The sequence below is a fragment of the Rhea pennata genome, chromosome 27 (assembly GCF_028389875.1).
Source record: "Rhea pennata isolate bPtePen1 chromosome 27, bPtePen1.pri, whole genome shotgun sequence".
In the NCBI taxonomy this organism is placed as follows: Eukaryota; Metazoa; Chordata; class Aves; order Rheiformes; family Rheidae; genus Rhea; species Rhea pennata.
This window is the reverse complement of record NC_084689.1, coordinates 6,203,872-6,220,507: the sequence shown is the minus strand read 5'-3', so window position 1 is coordinate 6,220,507 and position 16,636 is coordinate 6,203,872. Positions and strand designations below refer to the sequence as shown.

General features: G+C 52.3%; 1 protein-coding gene across 1 annotated transcript; it reads left to right on the top strand.

Moving 5' to 3' along the window:
• The first annotated feature begins 401 nt into the window (after nt 1–401).
• MAP2K2 (mitogen-activated protein kinase kinase 2) lies at nt 402–15,357 on the top strand. The gene is made up of 11 exons (XM_062596228.1): nt 402–541; nt 2,173–2,383; nt 4,137–4,283; nt 4,974–5,051; nt 5,556–5,607; nt 5,707–5,831; nt 7,715–7,928; nt 9,082–9,146; nt 10,090–10,151; nt 10,875–10,920; nt 11,997–15,357. The coding sequence occupies exons 1-11, from the start codon at nt 456–458 to the stop codon at nt 12,105–12,107; spliced, it is 1,197 nt and encodes a 398-aa protein (XP_062452212.1). The 5' UTR covers nt 402–455; the 3' UTR covers nt 12,108–15,357.
• Nucleotides 15,358–16,636: the final 1,279 nt, after the last annotated feature.

Sequence of the window (16,636 nt, the reverse complement as noted above, 5' to 3'; positions counted from 1 at the left end):
CTTCCCTCACCACACGCCCTCCTCTCCTTCCTCCGCCCTGGTCCTTTCCCTCATCTCCGGCACCCCTCCTTCCCCCATCCCACACCTTCACCTCCTCGGCCTCCTCCCATCCTCGGCCCGCCCCCCATCCTCTCATCTCTCCCTCCCCTCACCCTCCCTCCCCTCACTCCTCCGTCCCCGTCTCCACCCTCCCCCTTTCCCTCCCTCCCGCCTCCTCCCCCCGCCCCGCCGCGAGCTCCCGCGAGCTCCCGCGAGATCCGCCCGGTGCTCTCGCGAGACGCCGAGGCCCGCCCGCCACCGCCCCGCCGCCGCTAGTGGCTCGGCGCCCTGGCCCCGCCCCGCGAGACCCCGCCCCCTCCCCCTCTGCCACCAAGCGCGCGCGCGCGCGCGCGCGCGCGCGCCTCCTCGGCCATGCGGCCGCGCCCCCACTAGGCCCCGCACGGCCCGGCGCGGCCATGCCGGCCAAGAGGAAGCCGGTGCTGCCGGCCCTCAACATCGCCCCCAGCCCCGCAGAGGGGCCCAGCCCCGACGGCTCCGCCGAGTGAGTGAGTTGGGGGCGTCGAGCCCGACAGCGGGGCCTGCGCCGTCACGGGGGCCCGGGGCCGGCGGGCAGCGTGGGCCCAGCCTGGGGACGGGGTCGGAGAGGTGGAGGCTGCGCTGGGGCTGGCGCTGAGGCTGCGGCTGGCGTAGAGGTGGGGACACGTAGGGGCAGGACGAGGCGGGGGCTGGGGCCGGGCCTGCGTAGGGCTGGGGGTTGATTGGGGTTGGGGGGTGGAGGTGGGAGTGGGATAGGGGCAGGTGAAGGCAGCACAGGGTTAGGGGCAGGGGCTGGTTAGGGGCAGGGGTGGGATGGGGCAGGATAAGGCAGGGGCCTGGGTAGGGGTGGGGTTTGGGGTTCTGGGGCAATGGAGGCAGGACAGGGCATGGGCTGGGTAGGGGTAGGACAGACTGAGGCAGGGATCAGCGCTGGCTCAGCTGCCAGGGTGGCTGGGCTGCTGGTGGGGGAAGGCAGAGGGGGTCCATGCAGGGCCGGGGGGCTCAGAGGAGGTGGAGTGGGGAGAGAGCAAGGCTGAGACAAGGAATGTAGGCAAGGGGGGCGAATTAGGGGAGTGACTAGGGCTCTGAAGCAGGGGGGTGGAATGCAGCATCCCAGTCGCATGCCCCTGGGCAGGGGGCTGCGGGGTGCTAAAAGCAGGGGGACAGACAACGGCTGTAGGGGGCAGGGAGGAGGCAGAGCTGCTCATGGGGCTCCAAGCTTGGTGGGTCAGGCAGCAGGGGTTTGGGCGCAACCTTCTCAACCTGTCACCCCTGCATGGGACCCGCAGCAAGCTTCGAGGGGCCAATGGCCCACACGCGCGTGGCATGCGAGAGTGGCAGAGGAGAAGCAGGGGGAGGCTCGAAGGCTGGATCTGGGTTACGAGGCGGGTAGGCCGCTATGGCCCAGGTCTGCGCTGGATGCCGGGAGCCTGGGCAGCAGGTGCTGGGGCAGTACAGACGTCCCTTTGTGCTTGGGAAGCGGAGGGGCAACCGGTTTGGGCAGGGTGGCCGGGTGCGTAAGGGAGCGCGGGGGGGGGGGGGGGGGGTGTTGCTGGATGCTGTGGAAAGGCCTTCTCATGTTTCGCGTTGAAACCCAAGCTTGGCTCACTGCCTTTGGAAAGGGAAAGGTTGCTGGTGCTGTTGCTTTCTCTAGGCTCAGCTATACTGCCTCTTTAAGGGTTGAATGATTTTTTTCCTCATTCCCTGGGCTTTCCTGAAACAGCTGACTGTATTAAAAGTCTTCTCTGGAAGAGATGCAAGTGTTGGGCAGATATTGCATCACTGATCTCTGCTGCCCGCATGTCCCCATCAGCAACATAGCCAAGCCTTGCATCTCTCTGGAGCTTTGTTCTAATCTCGCTGCTATATCATGGTTTTGGCCTGATTATGCATAAAGAGGTTTTCTGTTATTTCCCTATCCTTCCCTGCAATGCCAAGCATTTTCCACTAAATGGTTTGGAGAATCTCTTCCCTCTGGCTTTGCTGGTTCTTGTGTCCTCCTTTCTGACTGATCGTGAACTGTGTGTTCATTTTGCCTCTGCTACTAGAGCAAAGAACAGGACAAAACCTTTTTCCCTGGCAATGGCCTTCCAGACTCCTAAGAGCTTCTCCTTTCCTCTCCTTGTCTTTCTCCAGGGCAAACCTAGTAGACCTGCAGAAGAAGCTCGAGGAACTGGAACTAGACGAGCAGCAAAAGAAGCGCCTAGAAGCTTTTCTCACCCAGAAAGCCAAGGTCGGGGAGCTGAAGGATGATGACTTTGAGAGGATCTCTGAACTGGGAGCTGGCAATGGCGGTGTGGTCACCAAAGTGCAGCACAAACCCTCAGGACTCATTATGGCACGAAAGGTAATGGAGAGGCAAGCTGCAATAGCATTTTGCACTCATCCCAGCCTTAGGAAAGCAGGATTCAGTCGAGATCTCTCTGCACTAACCCATACTCACGCTGAACTGAATTTTACTACTGTGAAATTGCTTTCTGTCTTGGTTATCAGCTCTGTGGACTCTCTCCTGCCTGCCTTGGCAATAGATGTGGCTCTTTGAGATGTCAGCCTAGGGCAGCTGTTGCACATAACAGAGGGAGGGGAATTTGGTTACCTGCACCTTCTTGCCAAACCTGGCAGCCAGGTAACGTTTATGAGATGGGCTCCATTCTGCCTTGCAAATTTGCATACAAACCTCTTTACCTAGGTTGGTAATGACTGTCCCTGCTGCCCTAAGCTGGGTTATGTGCAGAGCCTCTCTCCCCTTGTCTCTTAGCAGTCCAGCTGTTTCACCCTTTGCCAGTCTCCTCTCCTGGGAGAGGCAGTGCACTCTGCAACAGATCCCTGGAGTTTTGCAACACGTTCTGTGGAATCGCGAGTTTATTCTTTTTCCATTGTGTAAACTAGGTGGAGAAAACAGGCAACAGAATACTAGATTGTAGCTAATGAGAACTGAAAATTGCTAGTGGAAATTATGGAGAGAAGGAGTCCCTGTGAGCTCAGCAGCTCCCCTACTGCAAGCCCGGACATTCAGCTGTTCCTGCACAGACAAGAGAAATTTTTGTGTGCCAGGCTTACCTCTCAGCTTCCATTTAATTGATCCTCAAGATAGTTTCAAGCAGCCTTGCAAGTCTGTTATGACAGTCGTTCCTTTCAAACATGTGTTTATAGGAGTCGTCTCTTACTGTGATGCTCTGTAATAGAAAAGTACGAGATGTTTATTTACCTGTTAGAAAAGCTAATGCTCAGTGAGGGAATAGCACAGCTGTTAATCCACAGGACAGCTTCCTTGAAAGTCTCTGTTCTCACCTGCTGTGGGAGCAGTTTAAAATGTAATGGTAAAGTTCAGTGGGTCTCATAAGCAAAACATGTTTCTCTAGGCCAGCTCCCTTGGAGCTGATGTCTCTGAGGTCTTCCATTGTGGCATTTGGTTTGGGAGCGTTAGAGGTAACTGGTCTTGAAATTTTTGGAGCTCAGTGTTTGGAAACTGAAGCCCAAGGCAAGTTGCAGCATTGGGCAGCCCAGTGCTGTGCGTCCCTGCGGAGATCAGCGTTTGTGGCCCTGTAGGAAGGACAGAAGTCCCTGGTGATGGGAGTCTTAGAGCTTACAGTAACAGTAGCTGCTTTTGTAACCTGACATTTGTGTTTTCTAGCCTCTATTGCTTCCCTACCCACAACTTCATTAGCTGACTCTACGTGAAACCCAAGGAACCCAAGGAATAATGTGTTTGGTCTTTCAAGTGCATGATCTTCATATTTTCTACTTTCTGTGGTTTCCTTGATATTGGAACACTACTTACATTCTTACAACACCTACAGAGCTTGTGAAAATGTTGTGTGCTGAGTCAGATCTGCACTCAGCCTCTGAGTTATCTTTCTGCTCTGTATCCTGTGCGATCTCTGCATGTTACTTGGGCCTGCTGTTGCTAACAGGCTGTGCAGCGTGCTGGTTATCTCCTTTATCCTTAATATTTAGTTTGCAAACAATAAAGTCTAGGTTGAAGCAGAGCTTCCTCGAATGCTTTTTGATTTCTTTCCAGCAATGAGGACATGTTCACATGGTCCCATGTTTTTTTTCCCGGGTTCTATACTTTGATCTTATTTTTTCTTTCTTGGCAGCTCATTCATTTAGAAATCAAACCAGCCATCAGGAATCAGATTATCCGAGAGCTGCAGGTGCTGCACGAGTGTAATTCCCCATACATTGTGGGTTTCTATGGAGCCTTCTACAGTGATGGGGAGATTTCCATCTGCATGGAGCACATGGTGAGTCCACATTCCTCCTCTGCGAATTGTTGCTCCCCACTTCCATGTTCTGAGCTGGATCTTCCCAAGACTGAAATTGCAGGCAAAATGGTTAAGTCTGACAGCGCTATTAACTGGCAGCTGCAATGACTCCTTGCTCTGGCTGCTTTGTGTGCAGCAAGGCAAAGCTCCTATTAGGAGCTGCGCAGTCCTCCTTGGACATCTAAACGACAGAGAAGTCAACTTTTTGGAAAGCGGAAGCAGAGGTTTGGGAACTGGCCAAGCGGAAATGTTGTAAACCCACCACTCTGCAGAACCCCTTGAAGTGCAGTGTGCATTTTCTGTTGTCTCTAGCAGGGAAGAATGTTGTTTCTCTTCCAGATCAGTGCTGACAGCATCATCTTTGCATTCACCTCTGAGGGAAAGCATGCTTAAAAACTAACAGCAAGAAGTAGAGATGATGGATGACAGCATTAAAATAGTTTTCAGTGCGAGTCAGTTTTAACAGAAGCTTAAGCTCAGATCATCAGAGATCTTTTTCCTTGTAATGGGAGGGTTCTTTGTACCAAATTATTGCTGACAGCTGAGCTGGGGTGCTGTTTACTACTCCTATACCACTTAACCTCGTAGGCATGCTAAACTATGTTGCCAGCTACCCTGCTTTTCTGCTGGGCTTTGATGTGTAGATAATTTCTTTGTTCTTCATTTCAGGATGGTGGCTCTCTGGATCAAGTGTTAAAAGAAGCCAAAAGAATTCCTGAGGAGATCTTAGGGAAAGTCAGTATAGCGGTGAGTTACACTGCAACCTCCAGAAAGTATTTGCTGGACACTTTTGGGGAATGATGCTTGTCCTGCCTTAGTAGGCTTTCTTCATTCCTCCATATATTACTTTTCTATCCTGAACTAGGTATTAGGCAGTAGTGCATGAGGAAGGAGGAATCTATTTCCAACCACTTTCTGCAGCTCTGGCTGCTTGCAGTGAGAAGCGCTGCATCGACCAGTGTTGGCCTTTCCCAGAAAAGTTTCTGGCAAAACTTTCTCAGGCAATAAACCCAAGATTTGTGACTGACATGGCAGAAGTTGTTTTGCTCTCTGAGCAGATCTAAACAACAGCCGTTGCTCACTCTAGTCGGTGGTGATAAATTGCAAAACCTGAAACAGTTGCTACAGGGAGGCTTTCCTAGTGAAGCTGCAGTATGGCAGCTCCCAAAGTTTATGCAGAGTGGGAAAGTTGAAGGGAAAGCACTTCCCTTCCTTGCCTATTATCTCATCGTGTCTTTGGTTTCCTTGTAGGTTCTGAGAGGTTTGGCATATCTGAGAGAGAAACACCAAATCATGCACAGAGGTGAGAGGAGGAACCTAAAAATAACTTCCTGTGGTACAAGAGCCCTGGATTATTTTTACCTGGCATTGTGTTAATGCTCTTGTTTTTCACTGTTCTCAGATGTGAAGCCCTCTAACATTCTGGTTAATTCCCGAGGAGAGATTAAGCTGTGTGATTTTGGGGTCAGTGGTCAGCTCATTGACTCCATGGCAAACTCTTTTGTCGGAACTCGGTCCTACATGTCTGTAAGTTCCTTTTAACTTTTGGGTGGGTTTTTACAATGTGGATTCAACTTAACTTAGGGTGAGGATTAAGCACTCTTATACTGTTGGTGTGTGATGTCCCATTCATTCACAATTTTGCTCCGTATTTCCACCCTTACCTGTACTGTCCTGTCTGGTTTTGGGCCCTGTCTGACTATACCCGTTTATCAGTATCACACACTGAGGGTTAGACCAGAGGACACTCATCCTGTTTGATAGAAGCAAGTGCTACTGTCTTGTCTTGAGGAGTCAGTGTCCTGTCAGGTAGTGGTTTAATACCCTTCTCTGCTTCACCTGAGCTGCAGTTACTGTCAGCGTGCTTGCAGCCTGCAGCTCATCTGAAGCAACAGGACTTTCTTCTACTCTCACTGCAGCAATGCGAACTTGGGGGCCTGCAGGGTGGAGCTGGCTGCAGCGCTGCTTCCTGGCAGTTACCTCAGGGCACCTAATCAGCTCTGACCTGTGCCCAGGCAGTGGTGGGGTGTGTGGAAGCCCAGACAGACTTGCAAAGAAAGAGATTCTGATCCTACAGATACTTCTGATTTCTTCAGCTGGTGTTTGTGGGTTCAAAAATATCCTCACCTCTTTCTGTAAGAGAAATTCTATCCAAATACAAGAAATGGAGTGCTCTGATGAGGAGGAGACACTGATGCTGGTACGCCTCTTCTACTGTTATGATTGTGTGTGTTACCTTGCAAAAGAGGTGTCAAGCCTGTATAGTGTAGTTGCACTGCAGAAAGAGCTGGCTGTGCCTCCTCTTTAAAAGAGAGTCGTAATAGCATTTGCCCAACTGCAGAATGGGAAGAGTTTGGTCTGGAGGTCTGCTGAACCATGGGCTTATTTGACACCCTTGGGCTAAAGCTTTATATCCAGCCCAATGTGGTGGCAATGACAAAGTGCTATGGACAGTGTTGGGTAGATTCCTTTGTACCCAGTGGGACTCTGTGCTCTGTCTTGTGTCCTTGGCTTTCTTCACTTTCAGATGCCATAACGATAAAATTACCTCCTAGCTAGCACCAGGCCCCCAGGTTCTGCTGGCTGCAGAGCACTGGTAGGGTGGGTGTCTGCTCCCCATGCCATGTGCATTCATGGCTGGGAATGAGCAATGGGTTACTAGGAAAGCCATAAGCCTATGCTTCTATATGGAGCTCTGAGCTACTCTTGTATTTTGGGAACAGTTATTAACGTATAGTTAAGCAGTGTCAATTTAAAAGTAGCGTCTCCTTCATACTCAGCCATTAGCTCTGCACAGCTGACTCAAAACTACCAGTATAGATGACTTGTGTTGATTTTTGCAGGGCTAAGAGGCTAGACTGGATTTTCTGCTCCTCAGGTTCCTCTTGAGAATTAATAAGAATGAGCAGATTTTTTTTTTTTTTTTTTTTTTTTTGTTAATTGAGTTCTTCAGCTCTCAGCTCACTGAGAAATAGGTTCTTACTGTGTACTCTGGACTCCTGAGCATAACCAGTTGTAAATGCTACTCAGCCATAGCTGTTGATTAGATGCGTACAGGTGCTTTTTGTTTGCACACAACCTTTCCAGGAAAGGGACTCCCCCCCCAACACACGCATGCTTCCTCTGCACACATTAATGCTTCTGGCAGGCTTCGGGAGTCTTGGGACCTTGGAGGACTCCTGCTTGTAAAAAGGACGCTTCGAGCTTCTGTACAGTTTGCCACTGCTGCACATCAGCCCTGTGGGGGAAGTAACATGGTTTGCAAGAGCTAGACTTTTGCCTTGAAGAGAGGGTCAGGGTATAGAGTGTCAGTTCAATTTCAGGATAAGATTTTTATATTAATTTGTGTACTGAAATGCTGCATCATTACTAAGGTGTTTTTTTCTTTTCCCTGTGGTCTTTCCTTCCAGCCCGAGCGGTTGCAGGGCACTCATTATTCAGTCCAGTCTGACATTTGGAGCATGGGTCTGTCGCTAGTGGAGCTGTCTATTGGAAGGTACCCAATCCCCCCGCCAGACTCCAAGGAACTGGAAGCAATATTTGGCCGTCCTGTGGTGGACGGGGCAGAGGGAGAGTCTCACAGCATCTCGCCACGGGCCAGGCCCCCAGGACGCCCCATCAGTGGTAGGGGCTGTCGTTTGCATTGAAAATAACACATAGATGTAGGGGTGAAGGGGTTGAATGTTGTTTGCGTGGCTGGGTTAGCAAAAAGCTATTTAGACGAGGTTGTAAGGGGGTGGGGAGTTTATCTAGGGAGAGCTGTTGCATCGTTGTTTTCTGCAGAGCAGACTAACCTGTGTAAGTGCACCAGCAGAATCCACTCCTACAGAGGAGTTTTGTAATTCCTTACAAATAGACATGGGATTCTGGTCTTGTGTGGAGAGCTGAGGCTGCTGCTTTCAGGATACTGTGAAGGAACAGATTTGGAGCGCTTAGCCAGCATGTATTAAGGGTACAGTGTTTTGATTTGGAAGAAGTCAGTTTAGCAGGATGCCATGGGTTCCTTTAGCCCATGTTCTAGCCCACAGAAAGACCCAAAAAATCAGGGTAGCCAGCTCTTTGTGGGATGCGAGTTGGAAGTGTCACCCTTCCAACGTTACAATGTTTTTTACTGTCTATTCTGAGCCTCCCTCTTGGGAGGGAGGAGGGCTGTTTTAGGTGCCAGTGGGGCAGGCTCAGGCCGTACAGTAAAGCCATCTATGTTGGGGACACTACAGGCTTTGACAGGGTGAACTGCCCCCAGGGCGTGGACTGCTTTGAGGGGCAGTTGATCATGGCCCATGTTGCTCCTTGAGTTCTGCCCATGCTGCCAAAAGACTACTCTGCCAAAAGACTTCTTTCAAGCTATGGCAGCTTTACTGGGAACAGCTTTGCTGGGAGCGCTCATGAAACTACCAAACTTGCATAGGCCTCAGCACAGCAAGCATGATCGTCCATCATGCTTGGGTGATGTTGGAGGCAGGCTTCATTTGGGCCATTTGTTTGGAAGCAGAAGGCTCCGGAACAACTTCCAGTCTGCCAAACCATATGGTCTGGCACTCTCTGGGTGCTTCCAGCTAGGAAATAAATCTGGCCTACAGGAGTAGTGATAGAAATCCTGAATTTCAGAATATTTTGTTTTCTTTTGTTTATTTTTCAACCCAAGTCAGTTCCCAAGTTGGTCAGCTCTGCCTCTCTCAGCAAAGCACCACAACGCACGTTCTGTTTACTTGAAATGAAGCCCTTCACTGTCCCTGAACAATATCTCACCACTATTTCTGTCATCTTAACCATGCAGGCTATGGGATGGACAGCCGGCCTGCAATGGCCATCTTTGAACTGCTGGACTATATTGTTAATGAGGTGGGTATTTTTTTGTTGCCAACTCTGCCAGGCTTTTCTGAGGGTACCAAGGGGGTGTCATGCCCATTCTGCTTTCTTAGTATAAGCTCAAAAACCTTTACTACCAGTTAATAAGAACTGAAGGTTCAATAGAGCCTCTCCTCTGAGTTGCATTGAAATCTTTTCTCTCCCCCATTCTCTACTTTCTTCTCGCATCTTTTTGTAGCACAAAAACACCTCCAGTTTTGGAATAAGGCTCTGCAAATGGAAGCTTGTAATACCCTTGAAAGTAGCATCGGGAGAGCAGCAAGGGAGGGAAGCTCTTGGGTGTAATGACCTGTTCCTTCTGCAGTCAGCTGTTTTGAGCACGCTCCTCCCTAGATCTGCAAAGGAAGAATGCTCCCTCTGCGCAGATGCTGAGGTCATGCGTGTCATCTTGGATCAAGCCCTTTGAATAAGGGTGATCTGAAAGTTGGTCAGTGCGAAAATCCCAGACTGAAATATCTTGCCAGCCTTTTGTGACAGGATCTGCCCAAGCAGGGAGTTGATGAGTCTGGGGAAATAGCAGCTTCCCCTTTTAAGGTGGTAGGAGTTGCCCTCTAATTACTGTATTTTGGAATGGTTTCATCTGCCATAGGTGTTGACGGAGCTGGGATTTGCAAGGTTGGATCCAGAACTCTGATGCTGCAATTTTGGACTCCCAGCTTTGGCAGTAATTCAGAGCTGCCTCCCCCACCCCCATTTGCACTCTGGTGCTGGGGCAGCAGTTTTCTACCAGCCTCACCATGCACTGCCAGAGTAGAAATGGAAGGTAGCAATTTCCTGGTTTCAAAGGGTAGTTCTCGGGAGAAAGGTGGTTTTGGAGCCGCAGCTTTTCTATGGCTTATTAAAGACTATAGGTGACATTGTGCTGCTTGACCCTTAAACACAGTGATGCAGAAAATCCTTTTCCTTCTTTTTGCAGCCACCTCCCAAGCTGCCAAATGGAGTTTTCACACAAGATTTCCAGGAGTTTGTAAATAAATGGTAAGGACTTCTGCTTACACCTGAATATGGCAACCTGTACGTACTCACAAGCTTCGTTTCCAAGGAAAAATTACGCAGCATAACCTAGTGTTCTGCACACTCTTTAGGTGATCTCTCCCCCTTCTGGCCTGGCTGCAATGACCCTGTATTGTGCTGGAAACTCCTTCCTTGTGAAGAGTTGGAATAAAAGCAGTTTATTTTTGGTTACCTTTTGCACTATCAACGCAGCCTCCAAACATGACTTGTCCTCCAGCCTAGCAGTGGGTCAGGAGGACAGATTATTAGGGATACTCTAGGTGCAAGTTTGATGGGGCCGTGCTGTGGCTGGAGGTTTTGGCTGTGACTCGGCCTGCAACCTTGCAGGCACCAGGTCTACTGCTGATTTTTGATACTGGGGACCCACCTGCATATACTGCTGCAGCCCCCACCTTAAAGTAGTATTGCAAAATGATAATCCCTGAAAAACAATAGGTCTTTTTCTCTGGTTGCAGGAGTCAGGGGAGCGAGTAGTTCATCCACTGTCTAGAAGAGATGGATCTGCCTAAAAGCTGGGGTGTTAGAAACAAAGCTTTTTGAGCCATTTCTGTGCTGCCAGTCCCCTGGGGGAAACCAGACAGAAAGACGAGTGGTTTTCAGTAAAGCTGGAGACCTCTCCAGCCACATAAGCAGCTTCTCACAAGAAGTGTCTCAGTGAATTTTGCTCTTTTGTTCCTCTCATTTCAGCTTAATTAAAAATCCAGCAGAACGGGCAGATCTGAAGATGCTGATGGTAAGTGGGGAGAGCAATTTTCTTTCTACAGTGGGTGGCACCAGATCTGCAAACTGCTGCTCCATCCCATCCCTCTCTGCCTCCTTTGCTCAAAAGCCTGGAAGCTCCCCAGCTGAGCCCAAGATGAGCCAAACAGAGCTGGGGGGGGAAGAGAGTGACTCACTTACCTTTGAATCAAAGGTAATGATGTTATCTAGCCCATGCGGCAGTCTCTGATGCCCCTCCCCAGCAGAGCCTGGGATGGGAACCTGCGTTGTCTCAGGTGTCTAAGGCAAACTGGGCAGAGGAGTCCAGCTTATCCATATTAAGCCCAGTTTTCCTCCTCAGTGTGATGCTGAGCCGCTGCACTCCAGCTGTGTGCTCCCCGCCACCCTGTGCAGTGGGCGATGATCTTTGGTTCTTCCGATCCCAGGTACCAACCTGCGCAGGCCAGGTGCCCTTGTTTGAAGGTGGCCCTGTTCTGCCCTTCATCTGTTACCCTTGGGGGAAGTTGTCCCCAAGGCAGCAGCATTTCCTTTGAAGGGGCAAACGAGACAACTGCATTGAGCACAGGAGGGCTCCAGCCCCGAGCCCACACCTTGCTCTGCCAACCTGTCTGCGGAGGCAATACGATTTGTTCCCAGGACAGGAGACAGACAGGCTTTGCTCTCTGCTTTAACTCTTCATTATGTCCTGTGCACATGTATCGACCGATCAGAGTGCTGCATGGCCAGCGCTTGTGCCAACGCACTGATCAAAACCCCCCGTTACGCGACTGAAAGTACCAAATGCTTAGAAATTGCTCTCAAAATGTAGTTGCACTGCCTGAGAGCAGCCTGAGCTGTAGCACTGGGGATCTGTTGGCCTTGCCAGGGCCCTGTCCGCAGCAGGGACCTGCCCAGGCTTGGAGGGGGGTTGGGTTCGTCTTGGGCCGATGCCAGGCAGCAGTGTGAAGCTGCCCTGAAGGATTAGGGCTTTGCAAAGGCGTCCGGTGCAGTTTTTCGTGTCCGCTTGCTACTGTGGGGAGTCGAGGAGGGTCCGAGGACAGCAATGCGCTGAAGGGACGTGTTACTAACCCTGTCTTGTTTTCCTTTCAGAATCACACCTTTATTAAGCGCTCTGAAGTGGAAGAGGTGGATTTTGCCGGCTGGCTGTGTAAAACGCTGCGGTTAAACCAGCCCAGTACTCCCACCCGCACTGCCATGTGACCGCTGAGCCGACCGCCTGGTGTCAGTACATCTGCCTATCTGTCACCATTTCCTGCCCTTCAGTAAATGACAGAACCGCCCTTCTTCCTTGTCCCTGGCCCCTTTTCGCCTCACATCCAAACGGCAAAGCGCCATCACTCGGAAATGTCTGCCAGCTGACCCCCGAGAGCGAAAGCGGGCTTCATTTCTTTTGGTTTGGGGGTGTTCCAAGCCTCTGCACCAGCTCCAGTCAGTCTCTGGAGCTCCTGACACTGGGGAAACGTGGTGCTGCTTATGTTAATTTTTCTCTCTTGGAAACATGTTCACTTGGGTTAAAAAAAAAATCACGTGTGCACGCTTGCGTGTATGTGTGAGAAGGTGGCAGGGGATGAGGGATTGGAGACATTTCATCTGCTCCTTGGTTTTCGTGTGGGCTCAAAGGTGGTTAGCAGAGAAGTCTGCCGCCGGGAAGGGAGAGACCTCCCGGGTTGGAGCAGCTGGCCAAGGGGCTCGTCCAAGCCCCAAACTGGTGCCACTGTCTTGCATTTACTGGCGGAGAGCTGGGGAGGTGATGGGCCTCGCCGAGAGCTCGCTGGGGGACATTGGCAGGTGCATTGCGAACCCAGTGAAGAGGTCTGGGGTATTATTTTTAGCTTACCTAGAGAAGAGTGTAGCAGGGAATTCTCTCCCACCCTCTTCCAGCCGAGTGCCTGGCTCTGCCAGAGCCGTGCGTGCTGGGCCCAGGAGGGCTGGTGGTCAGTCTGCAGATGGAAGACAGGAAGAGGTTTATGTTTAGTTCGGTTGTTTTTTTTTTTTTTTTTTTATGGTTGTTTTTAAAGCCTGTTCTTGTCATGCACTGGATATTTAGTGAATTGTTTGATCTGTTGGACTTCAGGCTGAGCTCTCAGCTTGTTATGGCAGAGAAATAAGGAATAAGCTGCCTTGTAAGGGGCTTGGCAATCCTGGCTGGCCTCCAGAGCGGCAAGAGCTCCCGGGGCTCTCCATCAGGTCTCGATTGCGCCTCCCCGCTTGGTGGAGGCTGGGAGCGCATCCCACTCCTTGCTGCTCGGCCTCGGCGGGTTTTCAGTGCTCAGGGTTTTCAGCGGGGGCTGCTTTGAGCTGCAGGAGGAGCAGGAAAGCAGGGAGAGGCGGATAAGCTCGGCTGCACATTGCAGTCCGCTGGGAGGCGAACGAAACCCATCCAGCAAGACTTGCTTCATCCAGAGCTTTGGGCAAGGGGTTTTTCCAAAGGCCAACAGGGTCTCTAAGCTGGACTGACAGTGTTTTTCAGGTCCCCTTTTGCCTTTGCAAAACTCTTTTTTTTTTTTTTCCTTGCAGCACCACGCTGGCAAGCACCCAAACCTGAGCAGCCCGCTCTGCTCCACGGAGGGCCGGGCCGCAGCGCTCGCGCGCTCTGTGGCGGCACCTAAGCCGCTCCACGGCCGGGGGTCTCCGCTATGCTTGTCCACCCATGGTGGCGGCAGCCACTAACGATCACGTGGAAAGGGGTAACTGTCGGTGCCATCACAGGAGCAGCCTCTGGGCTGATCCGGCTGCGGAGCCGGGTGACAGCTCCTTACAGGGCTGTCCCAAGCTGGATTTGTCTTGTAACTCTCAGCCATATATATATATATATATATATATAAAAAATATATATATATATTTATATATAATATATAAACACTTTTTGCTTTTTGGAGTTTGCCAAGTGAATGTTATCGGATGTTTCTCTCTGTTAGGGCAGATCTGGTCCTTATTTCCTTAAGGGAAAAAGGAATCAAAGCTTAAATAACATAAAACAAGCTGCTCACTTCTTACCGAGTTCTGCTTCTCTTGAGCTACCTCTAGTGTAGTGAGAGATCGGGTAGGTACCTTAACGGCCGCCAGGCACGTGGGGACGTCGGCTCCGGTGTCAGACTTCGCCGCAGGGCAGGCGCAAGGATCTCGTGGCTGGGATCAGCCCCTTGTGCTGTGTTGGGCTTTATTCTGTTTGAACACCCCCCTCCTTTTCCCGTTTGATGTAGAAACAAGCCGTAGGAGCGAGTCGTTCCCTTGCCCTCACTGTGTCGCAGCCCCAGATGGCAAATTCCTGAACCACGGGAATAAAGGAGCAAATGAGGGGGGAGGAATTTGCAAAGCTCAATGACTTCTTCTTTTTATGCATTTTTTCCCCTTTTGGGACCGCTGCTGCTTTTGACCTGACAGGCAAGAATCTGTCTGGTAGCCGACATGTCCGCATCTGCCGCCCTCGGGTCCCCCTGCTTTGTCCACCACAAAAGGGGGGGGCGGCGTGGGACCTGCTAGCTTGCCCCGGCCCTGTTGTCTCCCCTTTTCTCCCTTCCTCCCCGGCGAAGGGTGAAATTGCTGCCTTGAGCTGGAGCTTGGCCTGTCCCCCCTGCAATCCTGTGCCATTTACGCCAGCGATGCGGATGCGCTGCCTGTTTGGACAGCCAAATAGGGGGCGAAAAGTCAAAAACCCACGTGGATCGCGCTTAATTTTCTCAAGTGGCACTGGTGCATCCGGCACTGATGCTGCTACATTTTGAAAACCTCCGCTCTAACCCCAGCGTTCTCCGATTTGATCCAGATCATAAAGGGCTTTCCTTTCGCAGGTACCGTACGCCCGGCCGGGGGCACCGGGGCCGCTCCACAGCCCTTTCCGCCCCGTCTCCCGCCGGCCAGGTGAAGGGCACTGACTGTGCGCTGGCTTCTGCTTGTGCTCTGCTAGGCAGGAAAGTAGGAACTCAGGCAGCGTCCGTCTGCTCCAGCAGCCTGTAATTACGGAGGAGGAGGCAATCAGGTAGAGTTTAACAGCCCGAGCAAAGTCTTTGCCTGCAACGGCTGATAAATATTTGAGACCTCGGATCTGCAGCAGCATTCGCGGGCCTGGTCGCTGGCCCAAAGCCCGTTTTCTCTTGCTGGAGCGCTGCTCCGTGCAAAGAACTCGGGATAAACGTCTCGCTCCGAAGCACTGGGCGAGCCGAGCCAGCAGCAAGCAGCACGACAGGTTGCAGGTGGCCGTGCTGGGTCGGTCGCGTGGGATTCGGGAGGCACTGGGGCCGTGGCAGTTATTCTATTTTGCCTCTTATTTAAGTAAAAGATAGGGAGTTGGATGATTAAAAAGCTTTAGGATATTTTGAGTGTTTTGCTTTGGCGCTTGGTTTTTGGAGGAGGAGCAAGTGTATTGAGTGTTTTGTTGGTGCAATTTTTTTTAACTCGATATTTTCATCATAAAGGAAAAAAAAATAAAATAAACGGCACTTTACATTTACAGGCCTTTGCTCTTCTTGTTTCTATCATAAGCGGACTTAACCCGTGCTGAAATGTAACCCGGGTGCAAGCAAAGCCCGGCGACATCCCGGGGGTAAAGGCTGCGGTTGGGATCCCACCGCCCCAGCCTCTGCTGCAGCCGGGACGGTTCCCAGCAGGAGCCAGGAGCACCGCCGGGACCAGCTGAGGGCTGCTGCCGCTTTGCCTGGCGTCCGCCTCCAGCAGAAGCAGGAGCTAATTGAATTTACTGCACGTGGCTCCCGGCTCGGCAGCGAGGGATGCAGAGGCTGAGGAAGGTGCGTGGCCCTAAGTCAGGGCATTAGGGCTTTGCCTCCTCCCGGGCGGAGGGGGGGGTGTTGAATATTCCCAGTTGGTTGCTCCAAAGAATTGGAGTGGGGAGACGCCGGACCGGGAAGGTCTGGCTGGCCAGGAGGAGCAAACATAACATGTCAAATAACTTATTGTAAAATTATTTGGATGCTGACAGAGCTGAGGGGCAGGGGCGGGGGGGGGGGGAATGCAGCGCTGGTGGCCCGTCTCCGCTCGCTTGCCAGCTCCCGTGGAGGACCCAGCTCCAGGGTGGGAGCTTCCCGGGCAGTGAGGTGCTGGCTGGGGGCTGCGACAGTACGGGCAGCGCCAGAAGGGGCTGCAAAGGGGCAAGGAAAAGGGGGCTGGGGGGGGAGCGGGGGGGAAGCCCGCTGTCGCTCACGGTAGGGCCAGAGACCGGAACAACCACGTTTTGCAGGCAGGAACTGGGAGAGGTGGTGGCATCGGGGGATTTAAACAGAGCCCAGATGCTACAGGGAGCTGGGGGTCTGGCGGATGGCGGGGGGGGGAGCCCTAAACTGAGCTGCACTGGAGCTGTCACTGGTGTTTGGTGCCTTCCCACCATCACCACCCAGGCTGGAGCTGCGTCAGCCGCTGCAGGGCCCCGGGAAGGGGCTTTACTGGGGGGCTTCGACCAGCCCCGGGGCCGAGCGAGCTCCGTCTCCATCTTGCAAAGGGTTTTCGGGGGGGAGGGCCAGAAAGCAGCTTTCGGGCAGGGGCTGCCCCGGGTGTCAGGCAGGGGCGCGTTTTGGGCGCTCCTCGGGGCCCACGTCAGCGCAGGGGCAGGCAGCAGCGGAAAGCGAAAGCGAGTGCGTGGCCCCAGGGTGCTGGGGCGGGGGGGGGAGGACAGCAGGCGCCCACGGGGCCCATGAGGCTTGTGCCACGGGCACCCCGGGGTGCTGCCCCTCGCCTCTCCCAGGTGTGACCCTCCACCACCACCAAGAGGCACCTTT